Genomic DNA, 23,459 nt, shown 5'->3' on the forward strand with positions numbered 1-23,459 from the left:
TCATCGGCCATTATAACCGCTAAAATAGCACGCCTATCTAAACTTCCACCTCCCACGGCTTCACCGTCTCCCCTTCAACATACCTCCCCCCAGGCGGCCGCCACATAACGATTTCGTCAATCGGTAACAGAGTGTTCTCGTAGTGCTTCCACTCCTTCACTTCCTCCTCCGAGAGCTCCCGCTCCGGTACAGGTTTTACTCGGTTCACAAGGACTACGCGAAACCCGTACTGTGCATACAATGGCGCCCCGAACTCGGAGGCATCCAACCAGGCCTCTAAGCCGCGCTCATCGGCGATGCGCGTGCCCCAATCCATGAACAGCCGGCCTAGTCCCTGCCGACGGTACTGGGGAAGTGTGAATGCAATATGGAGAACTGCCAATGCGTTGGTCAGCAAATTTCACCTTTTATCCTTGAGTCATATATGGGAGCGAGGAGCTCACAGGCATGCGGTCTTTGCGCCATTTGCTCCCGCGGCCGCTCAAACTGCCTCGCAGCAAGTGTCGCGAACTCCCTCCCAATGCCCTCGGGATACCAATCCGCGACGAGCTGGCCGACTTGCGGCCCTGTATGCGGATTCTCCTTGTAAAAATACCATTTCGCTGCGGCCGCTAATTTGTCACCGTCCAGCGTGTCGACGATCTTGACCCATGTCACGGTTGGTTGCAGCTGGCGGTACTCTTCAAGTTGACTGGCGATGCATGTCTGAAGACTTGCTTCACGGTTATTGTTCAGGATTGGGAAAAACAGTCGCAGGACTCCCTGAAAGGGGTTTTCGAATGATTCCCAGAGTTTAGAGTAGATTTCCGGGAAGTCATCCTCGGTTGCGATGCGGAGTTGGAAACGCTGCAACATCGCTGGCGAAATAATTTAGAATAAGGAATTGGGTAGTCTGTAGCTGGCGGTGTTCTAGGGAGAGGCCAAGCATGCATCTTTAATATGGTGTTCATTTCTCCACATATATTACTAATGACCTGCTTGTATCATGGATCCTACGAACTAATCTGTCCCGAATCACATCACCAGCCCCAGTCTATTTTCTCATCGTCTGGAAGAAACGGGTAGGTAGGATGAGCGCCTGATGTTCGCGCAAGGGGCGGCCGAGATAAATTAAACTAGAGGACAGGGGTCTGGATTTTTTTCTGAAAATGGCCTAGAGAGATTACCTTTCCGAATCAGATGTAACCTCTTACAGGGCTATAATTATTCGTTTTGCGGGCCTAGCACGTAGCCCCCTGCTACACGGAGTTTGGAACATGCCTAGCTCTGCATGGACATTGGGGATGTTTTATGGTGGTACGACTGTGGATAACCTAAGCCGACTCCTAGTAGTGGTGTATACCTCTAAAGGCCCACCTTGCTGGTTCTGGAATAAGCTAACTCGCCGGGCTGCTTCAGGCCCCCTGCCGTTTACCTGGGCAGACACGGTGAGTAGGTGGGCGGTGATTCAGAGCAATAAGAACAGTTACTGCCCTCCGTGTAGATGTCTTCATGTAGCGGACCCACGGCATTGTATAATCTATTCCCTTATAAGATATCTTGCGCAATATACGGAGAAAAAAAACTAATTAAATTGCTACCGAGACGATAAAATATTGTCTGTTAAGGGACGTATTTAGATGGATCTTCCTATCTAGACGTGCCGTACGTACAAGAAGGAATCGCTAAAGAAGAAATGAGAAAGAAGGATTGTTGTTGCAAGGAAGTCTTGTAGGTGGCTCACCGCCTTCAGGACAGCGCAGGCCTTGGCCGAGTCACTAAGGTCTAAGGTCCTTGTATAGGCAAAGGACCCATAACATTGTCTTCATTAAGGAAAGCCCCAACTGCCAACATGCCCAAAGGACAACACTCGTTAAAATGTGACCGAATAGGTACGTGCCAACAGAAAAAAAGACGTGGGCAGATGGGCTTCTACATATGCTGCTCTATTCTACGTCCTTGCCGTGCACCTTCAAATCCTCGTTTACTCACATTTTCCCCTCAGAATAGGCTTCCCATATTCAGTAGACGCCAGAAATTCAGCACGCTGTGTTGCAATGAGCAAGGTATGATCAAATGTATGAAGTATTATTGATTATTGTGTTCTCGAAAGCTATCGCTAGTGATCTCATTTATTATTCTGCCCCAGCCGACCGCCTGGGTCACGGGCATTGTCCGGGCATCGCCAGGCGTTGTCTTTGGGGTAGGGCAACACGCTGTCAGTAAATGAGTGTCTCCAGTATACCCGCGCCATCAATAACCCTAGTTGCTAAAGACCATCCAGCGCCTGTTCCGGGCACATTGACTGCTCATAGAATATGATTGACAATATTCCACAATTCACAATTGGAATCTAACTAGATAGACTGTCCAAGTACATTGTTCTCGCAGCGAGTCTGAAACAATGAGGCAGTAAGCTTAACATTCACAGCTCAAAAAAAAAAAAAAAAAATTTCACAACCCTGTTTCAGCAGAGAAGCTGAAGAAAGCGTCTGCCCACTACAACACCATAGCTCTGGCTGACATGAAGAGCAGGAGATAAACTTAATAGAATAAGACTTTCGGGCTGGATAAAGAACTACAAAACTGTCCATACTGGAAAACCTTCGTTATCATGATGATTACATTCTCATATTTGACTTTTCGGTTCTTGCACTATGGGCCAGCTTGCAGTAAGGTGAGTTTACTCAGCAGCCTAAGGAGTTATCTGCGACTGCATCTGTGATCCTCACATGTCAGCTTCATGTACTGTACATAAAGACAAGGCCCTCCTGACTTGCCGTGGCAGCCACGTGATTTTGCTACCCCGCACGCTGGCTAACGCTCCCAGCGTGACTGCTGCGCACAAAAACCACGACGAGGGGAGAACAGGGCCCCCTACTGCTCTAATAACTGATCTCTTACGCTTTGCTCATCGATCATTCCCTCCACCCCATGGAGGTGGATGACTCCCCCCCAGGCGGAGCCCGTCCGGGGACTCCGCTCCTGGGTGAAAACTCTGAACCCCCCCTCAAGGACCTACCACCCCGACCCCCCTACCCCGGAACTCCCTGAAGAGAAGGGCCTTATTCTCCCCACAGAAGACTCCCACTGCAGCTCCGGTCCCTGTATCCTATTTGCCGCAAGCCCCATTGATCTGCGAGCAGGTCAGCATGGTAGCAGACGACCAGCTAGTCCTTCTTAATGATTGGAAACTAGCAATGACCTCTCTTGCTAAAGCTCTAGATCTAACTGTCTCCTCTCTACAGGGCCGCCCAAGAGACCTGGCCCGGGGGCTTGCAGCCAGATTTGTTTCCCTAGCAAAACAGGACTCCCCTCAGCAGATTCCTCTGATGACAGCAGTTGCACCCCCACAGCCATCCAGGCAGATGGAACAGCCAAACCAACCTCCCACTCCTGAGGCTTGCGAAGGCCCCCTGAAGAGGCAAACCTCGCAGCCTACAACCTGGGCATCCCTGACAGCCCCAAGAGCTGGTCAGGGGAACTGGCAAACTATTGCCCCAGAACACCGTACGCAAGCCAAGCAACCAGCACAACGAAAGCTGAAGCAGTCAAACAAGACTGACCACCGCATCTTCCTCCACCTCCCGGCCTCCTCTAGCCTCCGGGCTATTGGACCACATGGCATCTGGGTCACCCTTGCAGGGAAAGTTCCGGACGGGATCGCACAGGTGCAAGTAATATTAACAGGATATGCAATTACTACAACTGAACAAGGCAAGGTCTTCTTACTGTCAGAGAAGGCTGTAAGCCTAGCTGGGGATGGATACTTTGAAATACCAACAGAGTATTACCAGGTTATTGTCCCCTGGATCCTGAAACAACTCTGGTCCCTGGATGGATAGATAGATACTATAATTACAGATATCAGCAATGAAGCAGAGCACATTACTGGTATTAAACCACTCATGGCCAAACTCTCAAAGCACCCAGTAGAGAGGGACTCTATCACAGCAGTCATAGCCTTTCCAAAAAGGCTACAACACCCCTTGCAACTCTTTGGCCTGTCCGGCCTATCAAGGCCCACCCGCCCCAAGCAAAGGCCTTTGCAATACACCCGATGCTACTACTTCCATGATACACGAGCCTGCCGCTCCAGCGAATGCTGTATCTCCTGCAGATCCTTAAAACAGGAACACAACTGCTGTGTGCAGTGTATCAACTACTGCGGCCCGCATGCAGCGGACTTCCAAAAATGCCCAGCCAGACCCCACGTCCAGAGGAACACTGTCACCCGCCTCTCAAAAGATGCTCTAGCTGCTATCCGCAAGGCAGGCCGGCTTGCCTTCCAACAGGAGCAGAAGAAAGCAGAAGAAAGCTCTAAATAACAAACAGATAATACCCACACTACAAACCAGCCTACAAGACAGCTCACCCAGGAGCTCTTAAACCAAACCCTGACCTCCCCTGAACTATGAAAATACTACAAGCTAATATAGGAAGGGGGGGCGCTGTACATGACCTGCTACTCTCCTTTGAAGCAGATATTATTCTTGTCCAAGAACCTTGGACAAATACAGCAAAGCACCTAACCAAGACCTACCCATGATATCAGCTATTCAGTCCCCCGACCCGATGGACTGCCAGACCCAGGACTCTAACATATGTACAAAGGGATCTCCCAGCCCATTCCCTCCCGGAACCAATCTTACCAGACATCACCACAATCTACACGGCAGGCCTTACTATCATCAATGTCTACTGCCCCCCTAATAACCTAGTTGCCCCTGCTGGTGCTGGCTCAACACCCTCTATACTTTCCACACTCCTAGGATATGCACCCCCAGAGAACACCATCCTAGCAGGAGACTTCAATACCCAGCACCCATTCTGGCAGCCAGATACTGAGTCTTATGCTGTCATACCTGGCGCAACAGGATTATTAGACTGGCTTGATGCCCATGAGCTGGAACTTCGCCTTGAGCCAGGCACCCCCACCCGTGGACCAAACACCCTAGACCTTGTCTTCTCTAACCTACCACTAAGGGCCCTAGTAGAAGACCATCTAAAGACTCCAAGTGACCATGCAACAATTGGAATAATACTGGAACAAGAAGAGCCCCCGCCTATATACAAGCTTGGATCTACTAACTGGGAGAAAGCCAGAGCCCTGGCAAGCCTGCCTGACCCAACCCTACTAATTGACCTACTAGCCAAACAACTGGTCCAGACATCCCAGCTTGCAATACAAGGCGCATCAAGATACAATACTCGCAGACTCCCTAGGACCCCATGGTGGACTCCAGAACTAACAGACATACTACACCAAACAAGACAGTAACAAAACCCCGACTATAAACAGCTCCGGAAGGCCATTGTACGGGCAAAGGCTGAATACTGGAAGCAGCGAATTGAACAAGCCACAGCACCTATAGATGCATTCAAACTTGCTAAATGGATACAACATCCAGACCAGCTCGCTGCTTCTCCCCTGAATATACAAGGGGCACAGGTTACTACTCCACAGGGCAAGGCAGATGCCTTCCTTAATTACCTCTTAGAGAAGGGGGCCCTGCTTCCAAATCAGACAGAAGAGGGACCCCCAAACAAGCCCCTGGGCTCACTACACCTGCCAACAAAAGAGCACTGCTGGGCTGCTCTCTGTGCCCCACCCCTGTCTGCCCCCAGGGAGGACAGACTTGCCACCACTGCTTGGAGGGAGCTCTGGCCCGTACTAGGGGATATAATCACACAACTGTACTACAGGTGTATGGAGGAAGGCTGCTTTCCACTGAGCCTGAAGTCAGCAAAGGTAATAATGTTACCAAAACCAGGAAAGAGGGGCTATACCTAACTCAATGCCTGGCAGCCAATTAGCCTCCTCTCTACCCTAGGTAAAGGCCTAGAGCGCCTCCTAGCACAGTAGATAGCTGTAAGAGCAATTCAGGCAGATGTGCTAGCCCCCTGCCACTTCAGGGCCCTACCAGGATGCTCTGCCATTGACCTGGTCCAGGTTCTTGTTCACAGGGTAGAGGAGGCCTTTTAACAGGGAAAAGATGCTTTACTACTCCTACTAGATGTGAAAGGGGTATTTGACGCTGTAATACACCAACGGCTCCTTTCTCACTTACACCTGCAAGGATGGTATAAAGGCTTACTCCAGCTACTTAAGGACTGGCTTACTGGCTGCTCTGTATCTGTTCATATCAAAGAAGGCACTGCCACAGCACCAATTAAAGGCAGACTCCCCCAGGGATCCCCCCTATCCCCAATACTCTTCCTGCTATATGCGGCAAGAATAGTCTCTACCTTAGAGGGCTCCTTCTGCTATGCAGATGATATGGGTATATTATTAACTGGGAATACCCTGGAAGAGAGCTTACAACAACTGGTAGAGGCCTACAAGCAAATTACTGCTCTAGGGACAGAGACAGGCCTCCCTTTCTCAATAGAGAAAACAGAGATACAATACTTCTCTAGAAAGCAGCAGCAGCATCTCCCTACAGTTACTCTACCTGGTATAGGGGAGATTACACCATCCCTATATACACAGTAGTTAGGAGTTCTTCTGGATACAAAGCTTACTTTTAAAGCCCACATTAATTTGGTCTTTAGCCGCGGGAAACGACTCGCCCAGCACCTAAAGAGACTTAGCAATACCCAGCGCGGCTGCCCAGTGGCCTCCATGTGGGCAGCAGTTATACAGTATGTTCTTCTAACAGCTCTGTACAGGGCAGAAGTCTTCTATACAGGCAAACAATAAAAAGGGGTAGTTTAACTCCCTGCTTTCTCTCTTCCGCACAGCAGCCCTGGCTATTACTCCGCAGCCTACAAGACTACCCCTACTGCAGCACTCCTCCGCGAAGCAGACCTACCAGACCCAGAAGCTCTACTCAACAGCATCCTCTGGAGGGCAGCAGTGAGATACATGAGCCTTGATACTAAACACCCAATTGCCCAAATAGCCGCAGAGACTACCGCGGGCAGGCCCAAAACCAGGCTTAAAAGGATCCTACAGCTCCTCCTCAGCCCCCTGCCAGAGCACGCTATAATAGAGCTGCCTCTCCCTCTATTATGCATGCTCCCAACAGACAACAAAGGCTACAGCCCTGCCCCTTTACAGATTTTAGTATACTTAGATGGCTCACGGACCAGCCAGGGGGCAGGGTATGGCTACTGCAATCTACTTTGGCCCTATCCTCATGTCCAAGGGACATGGTCCCGCGGGCCCCAGGACAGAAGTCTATGATGCAGAAATCATAGGTGCTGTGGAAGGCCTACGCGCAGCCCTGGGACAACCATGCGTTGGCTACTCCACCCAGCTAGTTATCCTCCTAGATAACCTAGCTGCAGCCTCCCTGCTAGCAAGCTATAGGCCAACCCCTTACAGACATGGTCTGTCAGAGACCTTTAGCCAACTAGCCGCCTAGTGGATGGAAAGCCCTTCAATCCTAACCATGCAACAGAAGCCCCTTCAGGTCCGCTGGATTCCAGGCCACTCTGGAATTGCTGGGAATGAGCTGGCAGACAAGCTCGCTAAGCTAGGGTCTTCTATATACAGCCCCGACATCCCCCCCTCCCCAGCATACCTACGACGGGAGGCAAAACAGTGGCTCCGTACAGAGACATATACAGCATATGCTAATAAGGCGCCTGAAACCTACAAAGCCCTGAATATCAGACCCCATACAAAAGAAAGCCGCTCCCGCGAGCACAAGCTGCCCCGGTGGGTACTTGGCCGACTCGTCGCCGCTTGTACAGGCCACGGAGACTTTACGGCATACCACCAGCATTTTGACCACACAGACTACCTGGAGAGCTGCACCTGCGGCAAGGCAAAGACCCCAGTACACTTCTTCTTTTGCCCATATACCAGAAAACGCTGGAAGGATAGATGGAGATGTATAAAGGATGGCCCGTCAAAAACAATAGACTGGCTCTTAAGTACAGCTGCCGGGGCTGAGGAATTCAGCCGCATCATGCAAGAATCATCCTTTTTCAAGGACATATGCCCGAACTGGGCCCGCCGGAGCGCTTGAAAGTGCGACAGTCCACACATCTACCTGGACAAAGGGTACGGCCCCTCCCCCCAATCTATAGGTAGTCAAAACGGGCATCTGCCCTCGAAGACCTGGCCAGGGTAGCGCCGGATGCTTCTTCCGCTCATTTCCAACATATATTGTCCATAGTTGCTGCTTCAAACCTGTATCTAGCTAGTTCCTAGGCAGTTCTGTTTAGGTAGCACGTCCAGATGCCCCCTGGGAGGCCGCAGATCACGTGGGCCACGTGATCCGCCGAGTGACGTTAAATAATAAAACGAAACGAAACGAAACGAAAACGAAACGAAACGAAACGTGACTGCTGCGCGCCACAGCCAGAGAAGCTTTTGCTGAATGAAGCCGTGATGCCATTTAGCTCGTACTTATTTAGAATCCTGCCAGTTTTACCGCCGTTAGGTTTTCAGTAAACATGGTTGGTATGCTTAAAATGAGGGTGTAGGGTGGAGGCGCGGGTCGGCACGAGGCCAGGTGCCGCTTCGCTTTTTTCGCTGGAACTCTACTTGCCTAAGGCATCAGATGTTTAGAGCCCTACTCTATTCCAGAAGTAATGAAGTATTACCTCTTAAACATCCGACAAAGTTTGCACCTTCAGTTGCACGGCGCCTATAATAACGGAGTCTCCATTTATTGAACACTGGTTGTCCTATATTCTATAGGCCGGTCCTGAATAAACCAATCCAGATTTTGCGCGGTATGGGTTCTCAACGGACTGAAACGGACACCACCAAGTGTTCTGTTATACAATTTGGAGTGCTCAGTGCTAATGTCTATGAGCGCTGAATAACTGGCTTATTCCGCGAAAGAATACGACCTTGGGCTTATTTTAGAGTTCCGAGCTGAAATGCGAAACCAATCGTAGGAGTCATGAGGCTGAGCCTTAGCGCCAGACATGCCGCATAAATCCCGACGGATGGCCCAGTTTTGGTTCGATGTTGCACGCTCATTATTCCGCTTGATAGCCATACTGTGACCATAACTATGCTCTCATAATGAGCCAAACCAAGAACACCGCCCCGGCGTCGGTGCAGGAGATCTGGGAGAACACCATCGCCAGATTCCACCAACGCACGGGACAGCAACTCAATGGCGTGTCAAGAACTACAGAAGACCTTCGAAGGGCACTTGCTGCCCATTATGCTGCGCAGGTAGATGATGAAGATATTTCAAGAGCGAAGGAAACCGGGTTCAAAATAATCCGTTGTATCCAGTTGCTAGGCGGCATTGCCGCTGAGGGCGCGTCCTTGGTAGGGAAGTCCGTTGGATCATACTCTTATGCAAAGCTAAAATAGGATTACTAGGTTTTCGGTCCTGCGGGGCTCTGTTTCAATGCTTTATCTTTCCTTCTGGACATTCCGAAAACGGTCCACGAGTTTCACGGGGAGATCAACGCGATCTTTGCGGAAGTTGGTCCCGCGCTCGCCCAGTTTCGCATTTACCAGCGGATGGAGGAAACTATGTCCGTTGATGAGGCCCTGCGAGCATCCATCGACCAGGTGATGACGAGCTTCGTCGATATATGCGCGAATTGCATCAATATCCATCGCGAGGGCCGCTGGAGAAGCTTCAAGCGGAGCGCTAAGCGGATCCTTCTGGATGAGGGATCGGTCCGAGACGAGCTCGATAACTTTAAGAAGTTGACGCAGAATCAATTGAATGTGCAGGCCACCCTAACTCTTGAGGTGGCGCTGGAAACCAACCAGGGCGTGGCGTTTATCAAGTCCTCCGTGACCGAGATTGACACGACCGCGAAAGGAATCAAGACAGACGTGAGCGGGTTAGTCGAGGCAGAGCATAAGCGGGGATTGAATGATGCTCGAAAGAAGAGCCTGAAGACTATTAGAGAGAACTTGGCGCAGAAGGAGGAAGAGACCGCTAATGTTATTGATGCTCGCGAAAAGATGTGGAAGAATTCCGTCAAGGGAAGCGGGAAATGGTTGAATAATATCGACGAATATAAGCAGTGGCTCGACAGAAGCAGCACTTCGAATTCCCTCCTGGTTCTGACCGGAGGCCCAGGAACAGGTAAGTCATTCCTGGTTTCTGCAATTGCTCAGGACGTCAAGTCCCGCAATTCGGCCACGAAAGCCGAGAGGGGTCTGTTGGGGTACTATTCTTTTTCTATCTCCAACAAGGCGGATAGCGACCGAAATCGTCCAGAGACGGCTATCAAGTCCATCTGTACGCAGATGGCGGAGCAAGATGCTGTCTATGCACGACATGTGGCTGGTGTCTGTGAAGAATCTGGAAAAGACAAGAACTACTTTAAAGACGCTACCTGCCAGACGCTGTGGACGGCATTAGGCCTTGGGTCTCCAGTGAGGAATGCGATGCATTACATTCTGTTAGACTCCGTAAATATCCTCAGTGAAGAAGAGCTTAAGCGGCTCTTCGAGATGATTGAGAAACGTCCAGCTCTCTCGGATGAAGACAAATCCAATCCAGTCCGTATCCTCATCAGCTGCGAGCGCTCGGTTTTGCAGGATGAATGGCTTAATTCGGTGTCCGCAATGTGTATTGACATCACTCGGTATAATGCCGAGGATATCAGCACATTCATCGTCGAGGACCTGAAAAGGGCTGATCTATTTCAGGGACATGACCAGGACTCGCAGCGGCGCAGAAAGATGGTAGGGGACCGCCTGCTGAAGCGGTCCAACAAATGCTACACAACCGTGCAGCAGGATCTGGGCAAGATAAAGGCGATTGTTGCATCAAGCGGCACAGAAGAGGAGCTCAACCGGGTCCTCCAGGAATCCAGCACAGACCCAAAGGCTGTGGTGCGTTCGGAACTTGAAACATTAGAATCAGTGCTCAATCCAAGGGAGATCGAAGAGGTTAACGAGTTGTTGATTTGGGTTATCGCTGGGAATGTTTATCTTAGTATCGACGAGCTGGCGTCCGCTCTCTATTTGCGCTTCAAAACCGTTTCTCTCCAACCACTTGCACAAAAGATAGCCGGAAAGTACTCAAAGATCTTTGATTTATCCTACGGGGGAAACACAGTCATACTCAGGGACCATGTCGAGGAATACGTCGTCGCTGAACGAGTCCGTCCAAGGCAGTCAGTTGACGATCCCAAGATCTCTGCAACCATCACAATTACCAACGGAGATAGAAAGGCAGTGCAGCGTTTCTTCTGGGACTTGACTCATCATTCTTCCTTTGCCAACGGCTTTGAATTCCGGCCTGAGTCGGACCTTTCCCAGGTGCCTAACAGGAAATTCCAGGTGTACATGGTTGATGCCCACTTTGAAATTGTGAAAAGGGCATTTGAATACTTCCTGTTGCCCCAGGGCGAGGAGAAAGAAGGGGGAAGGCTTATCGGGATGTACATGTTGAGCAGTATCCCAGGCCATCTCGAAGCGTTATACAATGCCCAGGGGCTGGATGAACTTCCAGTGGCGGACAAGCAGTACATTGGCTCCCGCGTCTATGACATGTTCAACGAGTGTGATTTGATTGAGAGGAATTGGGACTTGTGCAAATGGACTAACTGGTATAGCATGGATCACGAGATGGAAATTTTCTGGAAATGGTTGGATAATCCAGTAGCAATTGCACGGCTGGGAGCACGAGATAAAAGGTGGCTAAGCGAAATCAGGAAGGATAAATACCCTAACCGGAGTCTTCTAACTCCGATTATGACGATGGTAGCCCGGAACTGGCTGCAGAAGACAGAATGGAATGTGCAAACGCCGTTTGAATGGCTCAGTGGGTTTCTTAGCTTGGTATGTTGTTTTACTGGCACTTTACATTTCTCTATACCTTGACTTACCACTCTCCTTGACTGGATTAGGGGGCCAATTCTGCCTTAAAGCAAGACGATGTGGCTGCTGAAGAAGCTGGGACAAAGACGCAACCAGTGGAGAAGACTGGGGAAGACGATGAAATAATGATTAGTCAAACTGACTCCGAAGTGGAAAAAGTGGTCCAGGCCGAAAACTGGGCAAAGAAAGCTCTGGGTATATCAGAGGTCGATTGCACCTGGTGCATCCGTTTGGGCGAGACCTATAAGGCTTTGTGGGAAAGGGAGGCTGCCATGGAGCAGTATAAGAAGGTATGACGGTCTTGACTATGAATGTACTTCACAAATCTCTAACCTGATAAAAAGGCAGTTGTCATTCTCCAAAACCAGGATGCCGTGGACAAGGAACGACTTGCTAGCATTTTCCAGGCTCTTGGAGAGCTGGAGGACAGTGTGGATAACCTAGAAAGCGCGATTTCATACTACAAGCAAGCATACGAACAAAATGGTCCCAACAAAGATATTCTTCACGCTCTTGCCAGCGACTATGCGCTAACCGGGTTGAAGGAGGAGGCGGTTTCTATCGTCCAGCAGGCTGTTACAGAAAAAACTCCAGGCACAGAGTCTTCATTGTTGATAGCCATGTTGCAAACGGTAGTTCGCAAGGATTGGGCGCACCTGGAGCCACTTTTTACCGCGATTCATTGGCTCATCGTATCCTCTCCTGAATATTGGACAGTCATTTTGCAAGAGCTCGAGATGGCAATCGAACAGAACCGCGCGGAAAACAAAGGTGAAGATGTCGCATCTCTCCAACTCATGCTGGGAAACGCAATGTACTTTCTCCGTCAGAATTTCCCAGAAGATCTAGTCAAGGCTGTGGACTACTGGCATGCCGGTTTGGCAATACTTCACGAGGAAATTGGGCTTGAAGGTCGGTGGGACCTTGACTTCATGAAGCAGCAGACGCTCACCTTACTCGGGAGGCGTCGTGTCGAACAGGCTCTCCAAGAGGAGCAGCCTGATTATCAATGCTATACGAGCGAATTGCAAGAATTGTACGAAACTGGCGAGGCATACCCAAGCGTCAAACTTGTGCTGGCGTCCTTATACACGCTCAGTGGGCAACGGCTCAAAGCACAAGAAATCCTGCGCTCAGAAATGGTCACCGCATTTAACATTCTTGTCGACGATGACGATGGAAATGACTGGGAGGGCTTTTCTGCCATCCGTAACTCCCTCATGCATACTGAAGACTTCGAAAATGCGCGCAAAGCATGCCTGCTGCTTCCAGAACGGAAGTTCGATTTGGGTGTGCTGAAGGCGCTCTTGGAAAACGAAGACCCTTCCCTTGAGGCAGCCAGCACGCATTTGGTTGAGTTCTACGAGAAGGAATGTCAATCCGACCAAACAGCTATGGACCGATTCAACAAGGTCGCTGAAGAAACCGAAAGGCTTCGAGCGGCCGCGGAACCCAACAGCACCGAAGCTGCCCTGTGGACTGGAGTCTCCAGAATCCTCGAGGGGTTTCACAAGCTTGACGACCTTCCCTTCCCCTGCAAAGCGTGCTGGAAACGCGGTGTCGGCCTCAACTTTTGCAAATATTGCGACAGAATCGACCTCTGCGATGCGTGCTTGGCTGACCTGCAAGCTGGAAAAGCGAGCAAGCCGTTTGTTTGCAGCAAGCTGCATGACTGGATCCGGTTCGAGTCGTGGACTCTAGAAAACTATGTCCTTGCCTGGAAGAGATTGGTTCCTGTAACTGCTGCGGATGGAAGCCAGCAACTGATCAGCGCTTCGAAATGGTTGGGGAATCTGTGTGATGATTGGAAGCTGGATAAGTCGGAATGGGGCTTCGAGTAACTTTGCAATTGATGTATGGAACAACATCCTATATCATGCCTTGATTAGGTACTTTAGGATAATCCTGAGCTATAAATCTTCTCTTGTCCTACTAGGGATATATACTGCCCACTATCCAGCCAGCTTGAATCTTCCACGTCGCAATATCTGCCGCCGGACGGAACAGAATGTCGTAGCTTTTCTTGACATGTTCCTGTCGTGCCAATGAAACTTAGCAATATCTCTAATAATATATGCCTATTCCGGGGCCCTAGTGGGATCCATCCAGCCCTAGTCGAACCTACAAGCCTTGAGAAGAAGAAATGAGCTCGAGGATTGGAGGTTGAGACTCTCTGTATCATGGCTATATGATCCCGCATGCACCGATATCTTGTTCTGATATAGAGGCGTGTATGTAGTTTTCTATATGATAAAGCTGCATGTCATGTTCGGCCACTGGGACCCTAAAAAACTAGCATCACACGAAGTGAATGGTGAGTTGCCTACTCTCAGGCACAGGCAGAGTTGTGTATGGTAAGGTAGTCATGAGTTATCTGACTTTGACCTTGACAAGGAAATGGTTCGTTGCGATGCTTATCCTCAAGCCATTGCTTACTGGGTTTGGTCCTCATAAATTATTTACCAAACTCATGGAAACCTTTTGTTGAAAAGAAATGTAACTATTCAGGTTTCTATAAAAACTGGCCTTTCATATACGCGCAATAACGCACGACTACAACTTCAGGTCCCGCTACAATGATCTCCTACGCCACAATCCTCTCAACATCATCAAGTCCAGCTCTATGCCTTTCCCTACCACTTCCCCTTGCTTAAGACTGGCATCGTCACCTCGGACCAGCTCGATTTGCTGAAGCTCCTATCAGCAACAGCCGCCCCTTTTTATTTTCCTAATGATGATCCTCCCATCTCGAGGCAGTATCTCCATCATTTTACTCTCATTAAAACCTCTTGGTTTGATCCTCCCCCTCAGCGAGATACTCCTTCTTTAAACAGCGTCACTGACAAAATCCTGGAACTCTATAGTATACGTCATATGCGGCAAGGTCACGCCGCCTCGAGTAATTACCACAGGGCTCTTTAGCTACGTGCGGTACCTGACATACGTCTCTTAATGCATCAGGCTGGGCGAATTTTGCTGCACTAATGACGGGGAAGTGTGGGATATTCAGTACATGAAGTATTGTAATAATGGGGTGTGAGGGATATGCGTTGGCTCTATAAGCGGGGGGTGATCTTGGAAGGGAGGCAGTTCTTGCGCGGAAAGGAGGTCGCGAATGGTCAGACTGTTGATAAGAAGGTCAAAGATGAGTACGGGGACTACGCACGCCAGGTGAGGTATAGGTGGGTTCTTAGTATTTTCTTTGAATACGAAAGAGACTGGGCTTCCAGAGGTGGAACATACTCAACTAGGCATGTTTTCTATTTGAATAGTTGACTTCCCAATCTTATTCCAGAAGCCTTCGCAGTCTCGTGGTGAAGTGCCCTATTTAACCCTAACCCACCTCCTGATACCTTTTCCGCCTCTCAGCCTCCCTCCCCATACATCATTTATGATGTCAGCCGTCTTCTCAGTATTCCCAGTCAGCGGTGGCATATTGGGCTCAGCCTATTGCCGTAACATACTCTACGCTTCCAAATTTCATGTCTCCTCTCTCTCTGCCTCATCACGCACATTTGGCGCGTTCTGGAGTCTGTGAAGTACTTTGAAGTCAGAACTTTTATTACTACCGGTAAATATCACTGGATCTAGATAATCTGAAACCAACTAATAGGATGACATTAGCGTCTTGAGGGTTGGCTCTTGAGTAGCATTGAGCAAACCCACAATTTCCGCACTCCATCACCAAGCTGGAGCAACAACTCCATACCAACATAAGCCAAGGGCGGCTCCTAGCAAGATCGCGGCTGCAGGTGGAACACTGAACCACGCACTCTCAGCATAAGTGACAGCGGCGACAACGACCCACCAGGGCTCCTTTGCCAGACTTTGCCCATCACGATCCCCGGGATTCAGATATCCTATTTCCCAAAGCCGGTACACAGCCGTAAAGACTAATCCTACGGCTGTCGCATTCACACCGCGCAGAAAATCAATAACGTACTTCTGTTTCCGTAAAACACGCCAGAAGGACTGGACCGCGATAGCAAGGGCGATTCCAGGGAAAAAGATCCCAAACCCACCAAGGAATGCACCAAAAATCGTCGGGTAGGATGTGGTCTGAAGGGCGAGTGCGCCGAGAAAAACAGCAAAGTTGAAGTTTGGGCCAGGGAAGGCCTGGATAATAGCAAGGCCAATCAGGAAGTCTCGACTGGAGACCCAGCCTGGGTCCACGACGTAGGAACGGAGCAGCGGAATAACAACTGGGCCTCCGCCAAATATCACAGTTCCAGCGAGGTACATGTTTGCGAAGAGATCGAGGGCCAAAGGTGGTGGAGAAACTTTGGCTCTTGAGACAAGTATAGCAATAAAAGAGGCTGTCGGGTTCCGGATTAGCTCACGCACAGCATCATGCCCGAACCTCAAGGGGACATACCGAAGAAGAAAATAAGAATCACAAGTCCAGCACGAATACGAATCACATGGTCTTGAGACGGAGGCCCTTCGCTTCCTTCTGAATCCCGGGTATTGGTCGGGTGTTGCGTCAAAGTCCCTGCATCCGGTTTTCTCATCCGCAGCATCTCCATCCCCAGCTCCCGAGCTGAATTCCTTCCAGATGTATCGCTCGGACCCGCAGGATTAGGGGCATCACCCTCTGGCTCGGGCTGCCGATTTCTGTTCCTCCATGCGCTCTTCGCCCTCAAAATCTGTTGGTGCACCAACCCATCCCACAGCGCAGTAGCTACACCACCGGCAACCATAAGAACAGGGAAATACCAGAGCGCACTATAACACAGGCCAGCACATGCGCCAAAAATGACCAGGATTCGGGAAATCTTATCACGGATTGCCTTTTCAGCTAGCTGGACAGCAGCAAGAGCAATAATGCCTACAGTGGAGGCGTTCAGGCCGGAGAGGAGAGCGTAGACTGGAGCCGGAAGAGCTTCATCAATCCGTTGTACGCCGAGAGAGAGTGCATACATGCCGATTGCGCCGGGGAGACTAGCAGTTAATGAATATATTACCGTGAATACCAAGAGCGGCATTTGAAGTGTGCACATACGACCAGAGGAGGAATGCAAGCAAAGCTGGGATAAACCCCGCATGAAGCAAAGCCAAGCAAAACAGCATCTTTGTTGATCCTGGTCCGGGAAGACCCTGACATATGGCGAAGAGTTCTTGATACTACACTACCGATGAGTGCCTCGGTCTACTATCCAAACAGAGAGTACTTACCGTCTGCTCGTCTACCCACTTTTCTTTCTCGACGAACCGCGCATGAAAGATCTGGAAATGAACAGGCGGTCCCCCGAACGAGGTGAATCCGAGGTACCAGGTATGCTGAACAACCTCGATCAGGCGGCCGAATAGGGGTTCTTCTGCGCGCGCAGGGCTGGTTGCTCCCGCATGACTGCGCCATGTTTGATTTAGTGCCCGTAGGGACGAGGCGAGTCGCGACCGAGTTAGGACGAGCATGCTTGCTTCGTCTATTGATAAACCGGTAAGACTTCCAGATCTTGGAGAAAGAAAGGAGTGAACAACTCCTCACGATGGCTTGAAATCATAAGCTGGGGATATGGCGGACCTTTAAGGTTAGAATCGACTTTAAAGTTCATCCAATACGAGCTCAGTCAATGTTCACATGGTTGCCAAGGGCTGGGCTTTCAGCTCAAATCTTGGCATTGTAGATGTCACTGCTGAAGTCTGATGGTCCTTTCTATCCAAGCTCCTTTGCAATAAGAAAGTCGATGTAAATCCCCGCTGGTTTATGTCTCAACTTTCATTGTTCCCTGGTATTCGCCTTCCGCCTTTCCTGATGTCGAAGTATCTCTCAGGGGTGGCGTCTTCTTGGTTCAGGCGGTGGGGAAACCAGGCCTGTTAGTCAAACTTTTGGTGAGTTGTGCTGAATGTGAGGTATCTTTAATGGGCAAATCTTCCCATGCGCTGCTATAGGGATAACCGATTACCAGAAGGTACAAAGATAACTGATCATCTTAAATAGTTGCAACTAACGCACCATATAGTAGCAAAGGCCATGCTTGTACCCTTATTCTGGAGTTCATCCCGAACATAATTAGTGCCTTGGCAATAGCGTAATGGACATTACTGGGTCAGGGCAGGCTTTTAGGCTTTTATATTATCTTGATCCCTCTATCTTTTTCATTATGTATTAGGGTATTATTTCATTCTTGAATTCTGAACTTAGTTGTTAACCAGCTTCTTGGTTATCATTTTCATGATCTTAATGTTCATACGAAGGTCGTATGTTAAAAAACTCGAATTTATGTCTAGATCCATTCCACTACAATTATATATTATCCTGTATATCGCAAATGTGCGCTTTAGCTTTCACGTTAACATTACAGTTGCCTTGCAAGTGCTGCCACAAGCCCGATTCAAGTAGAGGATATTTCCCACGCAATTTCTCTCGCCTGTAGCTCTCAAGGAATCCGCCGATCAGGAAATTTTTGCACATATAATGTGCTGAGAAGGGCCAGGTACATGCTCGCTATTGACCTTGACTAATTCCAGCTAGACATAACCGTAACCTGGCCAGGTCAATCTGAAAAGTAGTCAACAGGCCCTCAATGGTGACCCAGCCAACTACCGCGACTTCACTACCCCAATGCTCAACGCACACCGCATCAAACGAAGTTCCAAGGTAGACATGCTGCATTGGTCTCAGATACCCGGGGATATAAAGAATGTTATGGCCATTGTACTGGATCCATGCCTCGTCTTCCGTCACCCAGATGCCTGTCCGTGGGAAGCTCTGTTGTTCAGCACGCCATTTGGGGTGTCTGACTCGTGGACCTTGTCCAGTTTGCCATGCCCTAATACGTGTACGTATTGTAGTATTGATGGCCGTCGTCGAAGGACAGCTAGGTAGTTGAGGCCAGAGTTCAATGTAGTTGAAAAGGTCGATATTGGCCCCGTCTATTGTGTATTCGAGCTTGGACACCCGGAAGGACTGGTCTATTGTGTGCGTGCAAAGTAGTTCCCTGTTGACTACATCCCATTCCTCCACGATCATGGCGTTGCGTAAGTCGGCATCTCGTGCGATGCCAGCGACAGGAGAAAGTGCAAAGGCCACCCGTGTCCCAGTAGCGTTGACTGCAAATATCGCCTCGCGGTATTCCATTGAGAACCCCTTCTTGAATTGCGGTGTTGGCCTGGTCCCGGTCGAATTTGAGCCAACTTTCCACACCTCCAGCCAGCACGGATGCCGGTTGTCGGGACCGGCGAAGTCTTTCTCGATAACGACAATGTCATCATCAAAGAGCTCCTCAAATGTGAATTTACCTCCGTCTCCTTCTTTGTCTCTTTTATCTGCTTCATTATTGTCGTATAAGAATGTTTTCGCTGCGACGACTCTTCTGTCCGCAGAGAACGCAACAGCCTCGGGCACCCCGTACGCTTGTAATTTATGCAGAATTTGCTTGCTATAAACATCCACAAGTAGAAGCGTGTTTCTTTGGCTCTGCTGTGCCGTCGCAGCTATTGAGCCGTCCGATGAAAACGCTGATAGCGGAGAGAAATGATTGGGAGAGCTTGTTGGCCGCTGTCCCGGCCGCAGACTGCTTTCGGGGTTGATCAAAGAATTCCAAACCTCAATCCCGTTCGCCTTCCTTGGAGCTGTGGCGATTCTTAGTCCGTCCGGCGCAAAGACAACAAAATCGTGGCGACAATGCTTTCGTATCATTTGCGCCTCGCCCGTGGCCAGATCATATAGATGGAACTCCTTCTTTTCCAGAACGATTGTAAGTGTCTCAGCACTGGGTGAGAAGGACATGCATGATACTTTGGCCAATACGGGCAGAAAGCGCTCGTATTTGTATTTGCCGATGTCCAGAACTAGGACTACGGGCGCCTTTGCTTCTTCACCAAAGATGGCGAGCTTTTGGCCGTTGCGGGACAAAGTTATCATTGACACATACATGAATGGAACCGAGATCACCTTGGGTGCGCGCACATGGGAACGAAGATTCTCTTTTGTAAGGTCGAATACTTTAACATGAGCAGTTTCTGTGCTTTCGGCATTGGACAGTACGCAACATGCTAAGGTACTCCCATCCGAGGACAAACTCAGCAGAGGGTAGCCCATATTGGGAAGCCGGAGAATGACTTGGCCTGAGACGTTGTCTATTACAACAACCGTTGGATCGGTTGGCTGTGTCTGTGATACTTTGAAGGGATTCGAGCATCCGATGAACGCTAACCGGTTTGCGTCCCCAGAGAACACCGCAGTATGTACAGCCGAATCTAGGGTACGTTCTATTCTATCACCGGTAATGAGATTGAAGCTTTGGAGTTGGCCTCCACGTGTCACTATAGCAAGTTCGTGAGCGGATTTAAAGGCAAGAGCCTTGATGCCGTATTGATAGTCATGTTTTGGACCCAGTGTAGACTTAGGTTTGTATCGAGCAACTGCATGTAAGACGTCGCCGGAAATTGCGTTCCATACTCTGAATTCTGAAGCCAGCTTGCTACTATCTTCGGCAAATGCTAGACAGTTGAGAGCAAAGCCGTCCACGTGCAGCGTGGGCTGGCCCCAATCCTGGGGGACCTCAGGTAAGGCGCAAATCCAGCCCGGACAATGGTAGATAAAGTTTTGGCGGATTGAGCTGCGTAGCGGCAGGAAAAGGACGGAGGAATGCAAGATACCCGGAGCTCGCTCAATGACAGGTTTATGGCTGTGGACGAACCGTCTTGCATCGTGAAGGAACTCTGATAGTACGTTCCCTTTGCTCGTCTAGGTCTTAATCAGCCCCATGGGAACGAGATAAGGAATGTAGGAGGAAGGGTAAATGGTAAGTCACCTTTTCAACAAGCGAAACCAGAACTTGCACCGCCTGCAAGATTTCAGAAGGCCGATCTAGGATTCCCAAGGCCTCTACCCAGTCTAGAAAGTGAGTTTGAAGAAAGCTGTGAACGTGGTCGCCGACTTGAATTGACCTATTTGCCTGTTTCAAGTGGTATACCCAGTACAAACAAGAGTAACGCAGGTCGCTTGGCAATATCCTGCCAACTATATCCTGCTCCAGAGATGAATCTAAGCCCTTCAGCGCCGCCAAGCCGCATATATTTTCTGAACAGCTGGTCGAGTTCAAGCTGGTTGTTCTCGACATGCAAAGAAGACAATGCTGCAGCAAGTAGTTGTGCACTGTTGGAGCATGAATAGCCAAAGGAGTTTTCTCAAGCAAGTGCTCGTCGAGCAAAAAATCACGAAAGGAGGCATGAAGAAGCCGAACAGGGCCATCGTCTGCGGGGATTCTAAGCACAGCATGTAGAGAAGCCAAACTCGTCTCTACTCGGGCCCTTGAAATGCACAAGAGTCTCGCAAGGTGAGTAATGGATAGGGGCTCCGCTAGAATAATAAGAGAACCCACAACACGGTGGAACTCCCCGGTCAAGTATTCTTTCTCTCGCCTCGTCAGGTCACCGACAAGTATCTGGTCCAGAACCGGGAGGTACGTGACCTCGAGCTTAGAAGCGTGGCTGGCACTCTGAAACTCTAGCAACATGGCCAGTTGATGTTGGGGTAAGAACCTTGAATCGCTCAGGACCCTGCATATGGTGGCCGCAGAGATGAATAGCGGGCTCGCGATCTCTACAAGCCGATCTATAGCTACCGAACCTGGCCAGTCGGCCGCTAAGAGAGCGTCTGCTGACGAAGCCAGGGAGTTGTAGTTCTGTTTGATCTTGCGCAATTCTTGTTCGAGTACTACGCGAATATCATGGTCGATAGTCTCTTGTGCAACCTCGTGCAGTATCATGCCGTCGTAAGCTTTGGATGCAACCTGATGGAAGCCGATTCGAACCGCTGTATCTGGCCGGGCAGTCAAGAAAACTCGCAAGTTAATCTCTTTCATACATTCACCGGAGAGAAGCCGTATGATAGTTTTGATATGGACTGCGTCATCGCATTCATTCAATGCATCCACGACGAGAATTACCGGTGCGGCAGCAGCGAGCTGTATCTTCAGGGCGCGCAGTGGCTGCACAATCAACTCGAAGAACTGGATGCCGAGTCCCTTGTCCGCGATCATAGGGCTACTCTGAACAGCCTCCTGGATGTGCTCTGTTGCTGCTGGTATGCTCGATGCAACTTGCGATGCGATTGTTGTGAAGAACCGAGAGGCATTGCCACGAGAGGCTTCGCCTCTCTTGAAAAAGAAGCTTGCGGCCAATCGTCCATCTGCTCGCAGGGAGCGAGCGACTGTCCTTGCTAATGTCGACTTGCCCGTTCCTGCCATGCCGTTGAGCCAGAAGATACTCTTACCGTTACGATCACACGACCAGTCATTGATTTGACAGAGCAGTTCTCTTCTAGTTTCTGAATGACAGTGCGGACTCATTTCATTCTCATACGAGTCGAATGCAGCCCCCTCTGCTAGGGGGAGCACATTCAGGTAGACCCTGTGCTTGATTGTATGCCTTCGTAACCTTAGTTCTTGACCTGGGTCGGTCCTAACCAAAATTAATAGATGGGCTTACACATCGTTGCGTATTCCAGACAGCTCTACGAGGATGTTAGTCAAACAGACCAGAGGTCTCAAAACCCGCTTGACTGACCTGATCGAAGTATCTGCACTGCGGAGGGGCTGGCAATCAGCTCGCTGGTGGGCACTGTATGTAGCAGCTCCTTTGCGTACGCAGCAGCGGTGGCCGCGGCATACCGCTGCCAGCGCTTATTCTTGTGGGAATCGGCATAGTCGCAGACTCCACGGATGACAATGCAGGGGAAGCTGTCCATAAGCCCTGCTGCCTCCATTTCTAAACAGATAGCACCGATTTCTGCGCCAATGCGGTCCCGCAGCGCGCTGTCCTTGACGACCTGGTTGCTTGAAGCGATTATACCGTAGTGTATAACCGGGTCTTCAGAAGTTCTCTGCAATCAAGTAACTCTCTGGGCTGGATCACACGAGCTACAGCTGGAAGCTGGATCGTTACCGTCTTCATCCTCACGGTGGCTATAACCAGAATGATACAAGATATCGTTGGACGCTCCTTGATATGAATACTCCGACCGCATCCTGGGATACCGGTCCAGCATTTCCGCAATATGTAGCGGTACTTTGCTCCCGTCCACTTCATGCTCCGCCTCCAGCTCAGCCAAGGCATTAAGGAGAACAAGCGGGGGCTTGTTCAGCGCCCCAGTGCGTACAAACCGGCTGCAATTGTAGCCATTCGTGTCCGCTGCAGATATGGATATACTCTTCCCCCGGTCAAACTGTACGACCCCGCCCGAAGTACCCTCAGGCCTACTGACAACGATATCGCCAAGCCTAATATCATGACTCTTACCTGGGATCCCGCCACCGACACCGACCAAGACACCGACTCGTATCGACGGGAATGAGGCCAACATCTGGGCAGCGACAGTTGCAGCCGGTGTCTCGCCATAAACACCAGACGGGAGGCTGGCGACGACTATGCTGTGAGGACCAATGCGGCCGAGGGTGTAGCTGTTTTTGTCCGAGGCGGACCGTAGTATAGCTGGTGGTGTATTATGGATCTCGTCCAGCATGGCACGGGCGGCGGCCTTTTCAATCGGCAGCGCACAGATCCACCCGATCGTATATTCATCGGCGGCCATCTTGCTCACTGAACGGACTTTTGGTGCGCTGCACGGGTTCGATTAGAATACATCGAACCATTGGAGTGGCTGCGGCTCAGTGGCTCAGATCTAGGGATCCTGAGCTGAGAGGAGGGGAAGTCTGAGCCTCGTTCGCGACCAGCGGGGTTTAGCGAATGTGAAAAGGGGCGCTTC

General features: G+C 50.1%; 5 protein-coding genes across 5 annotated transcripts, besides 1 other annotated feature; 2 read left to right on the forward strand and 3 right to left on the reverse strand.

Moving 5' to 3' along the window:
* Window positions 1–23,459: part of a sequence feature (contig 1.55 1613..492661(-1)) that runs on past both edges of the window.
* Window positions 38–855, reverse strand: ANIA_03344 (protein ngn27; the record flags this gene model as incomplete). Its single annotated transcript, XM_655856.1, has 2 exons — window positions 38–375; window positions 444–855. The coding sequence occupies 2 exons, from the start codon at window positions 853–855 to the stop codon at window positions 38–40; spliced, it is 750 nt and encodes a 249-aa protein (XP_660948.1).
* ANIA_03343 (uncharacterized protein) lies at window positions 3,132–7,958 on the forward strand (the record flags this gene model as incomplete). The annotated part of the gene is made up of 7 exons (XM_655855.1): window positions 3,132–3,725; window positions 4,535–5,143; window positions 5,282–5,687; window positions 5,997–6,437; window positions 6,480–6,624; window positions 6,724–6,838; window positions 7,386–7,958. The coding sequence occupies 7 exons, from the start codon at window positions 3,132–3,134 to the stop codon at window positions 7,956–7,958; spliced, it is 2,883 nt and encodes a 960-aa protein (XP_660947.1).
* ANIA_03342 (uncharacterized protein) lies at window positions 8,969–13,587 on the forward strand (the record flags this gene model as incomplete). Its single annotated transcript, XM_655854.1, has 4 exons — window positions 8,969–9,223; window positions 9,278–11,707; window positions 11,776–12,036; window positions 12,091–13,587. 4 exons carry the CDS (start codon window positions 8,969–8,971, stop codon window positions 13,585–13,587), a joined length of 4,443 nt encoding a protein of 1,480 aa, XP_660946.1.
* Window positions 15,428–17,161, reverse strand: ANIA_03341 (putative chromate ion transporter; the record flags this gene model as incomplete). The annotated part of the gene is made up of 4 exons (XM_655853.1): window positions 15,428–16,032; window positions 16,122–16,687; window positions 16,749–16,870; window positions 16,922–17,161. The coding sequence occupies 4 exons, from the start codon at window positions 17,159–17,161 to the stop codon at window positions 15,428–15,430; spliced, it is 1,533 nt and encodes a 510-aa protein (XP_660945.1).
* Window positions 18,195–23,285, reverse strand: ANIA_03340 (uncharacterized protein; the record flags this gene model as incomplete). Its single annotated transcript, XM_655852.1, has 5 exons — window positions 18,195–20,438; window positions 20,506–22,156; window positions 22,366–22,530; window positions 22,612–22,885; window positions 22,994–23,285. 5 exons carry the CDS (start codon window positions 23,283–23,285, stop codon window positions 18,195–18,197), a joined length of 4,626 nt encoding a protein of 1,541 aa, XP_660944.1.

This window comes from Aspergillus nidulans, chromosome VI (assembly GCF_000011425.1).
Source record: "Aspergillus nidulans FGSC A4 chromosome VI".
Lineage (NCBI taxonomy): Eukaryota > Fungi > Ascomycota > Eurotiomycetes > Eurotiales > Aspergillaceae > Aspergillus > Aspergillus nidulans.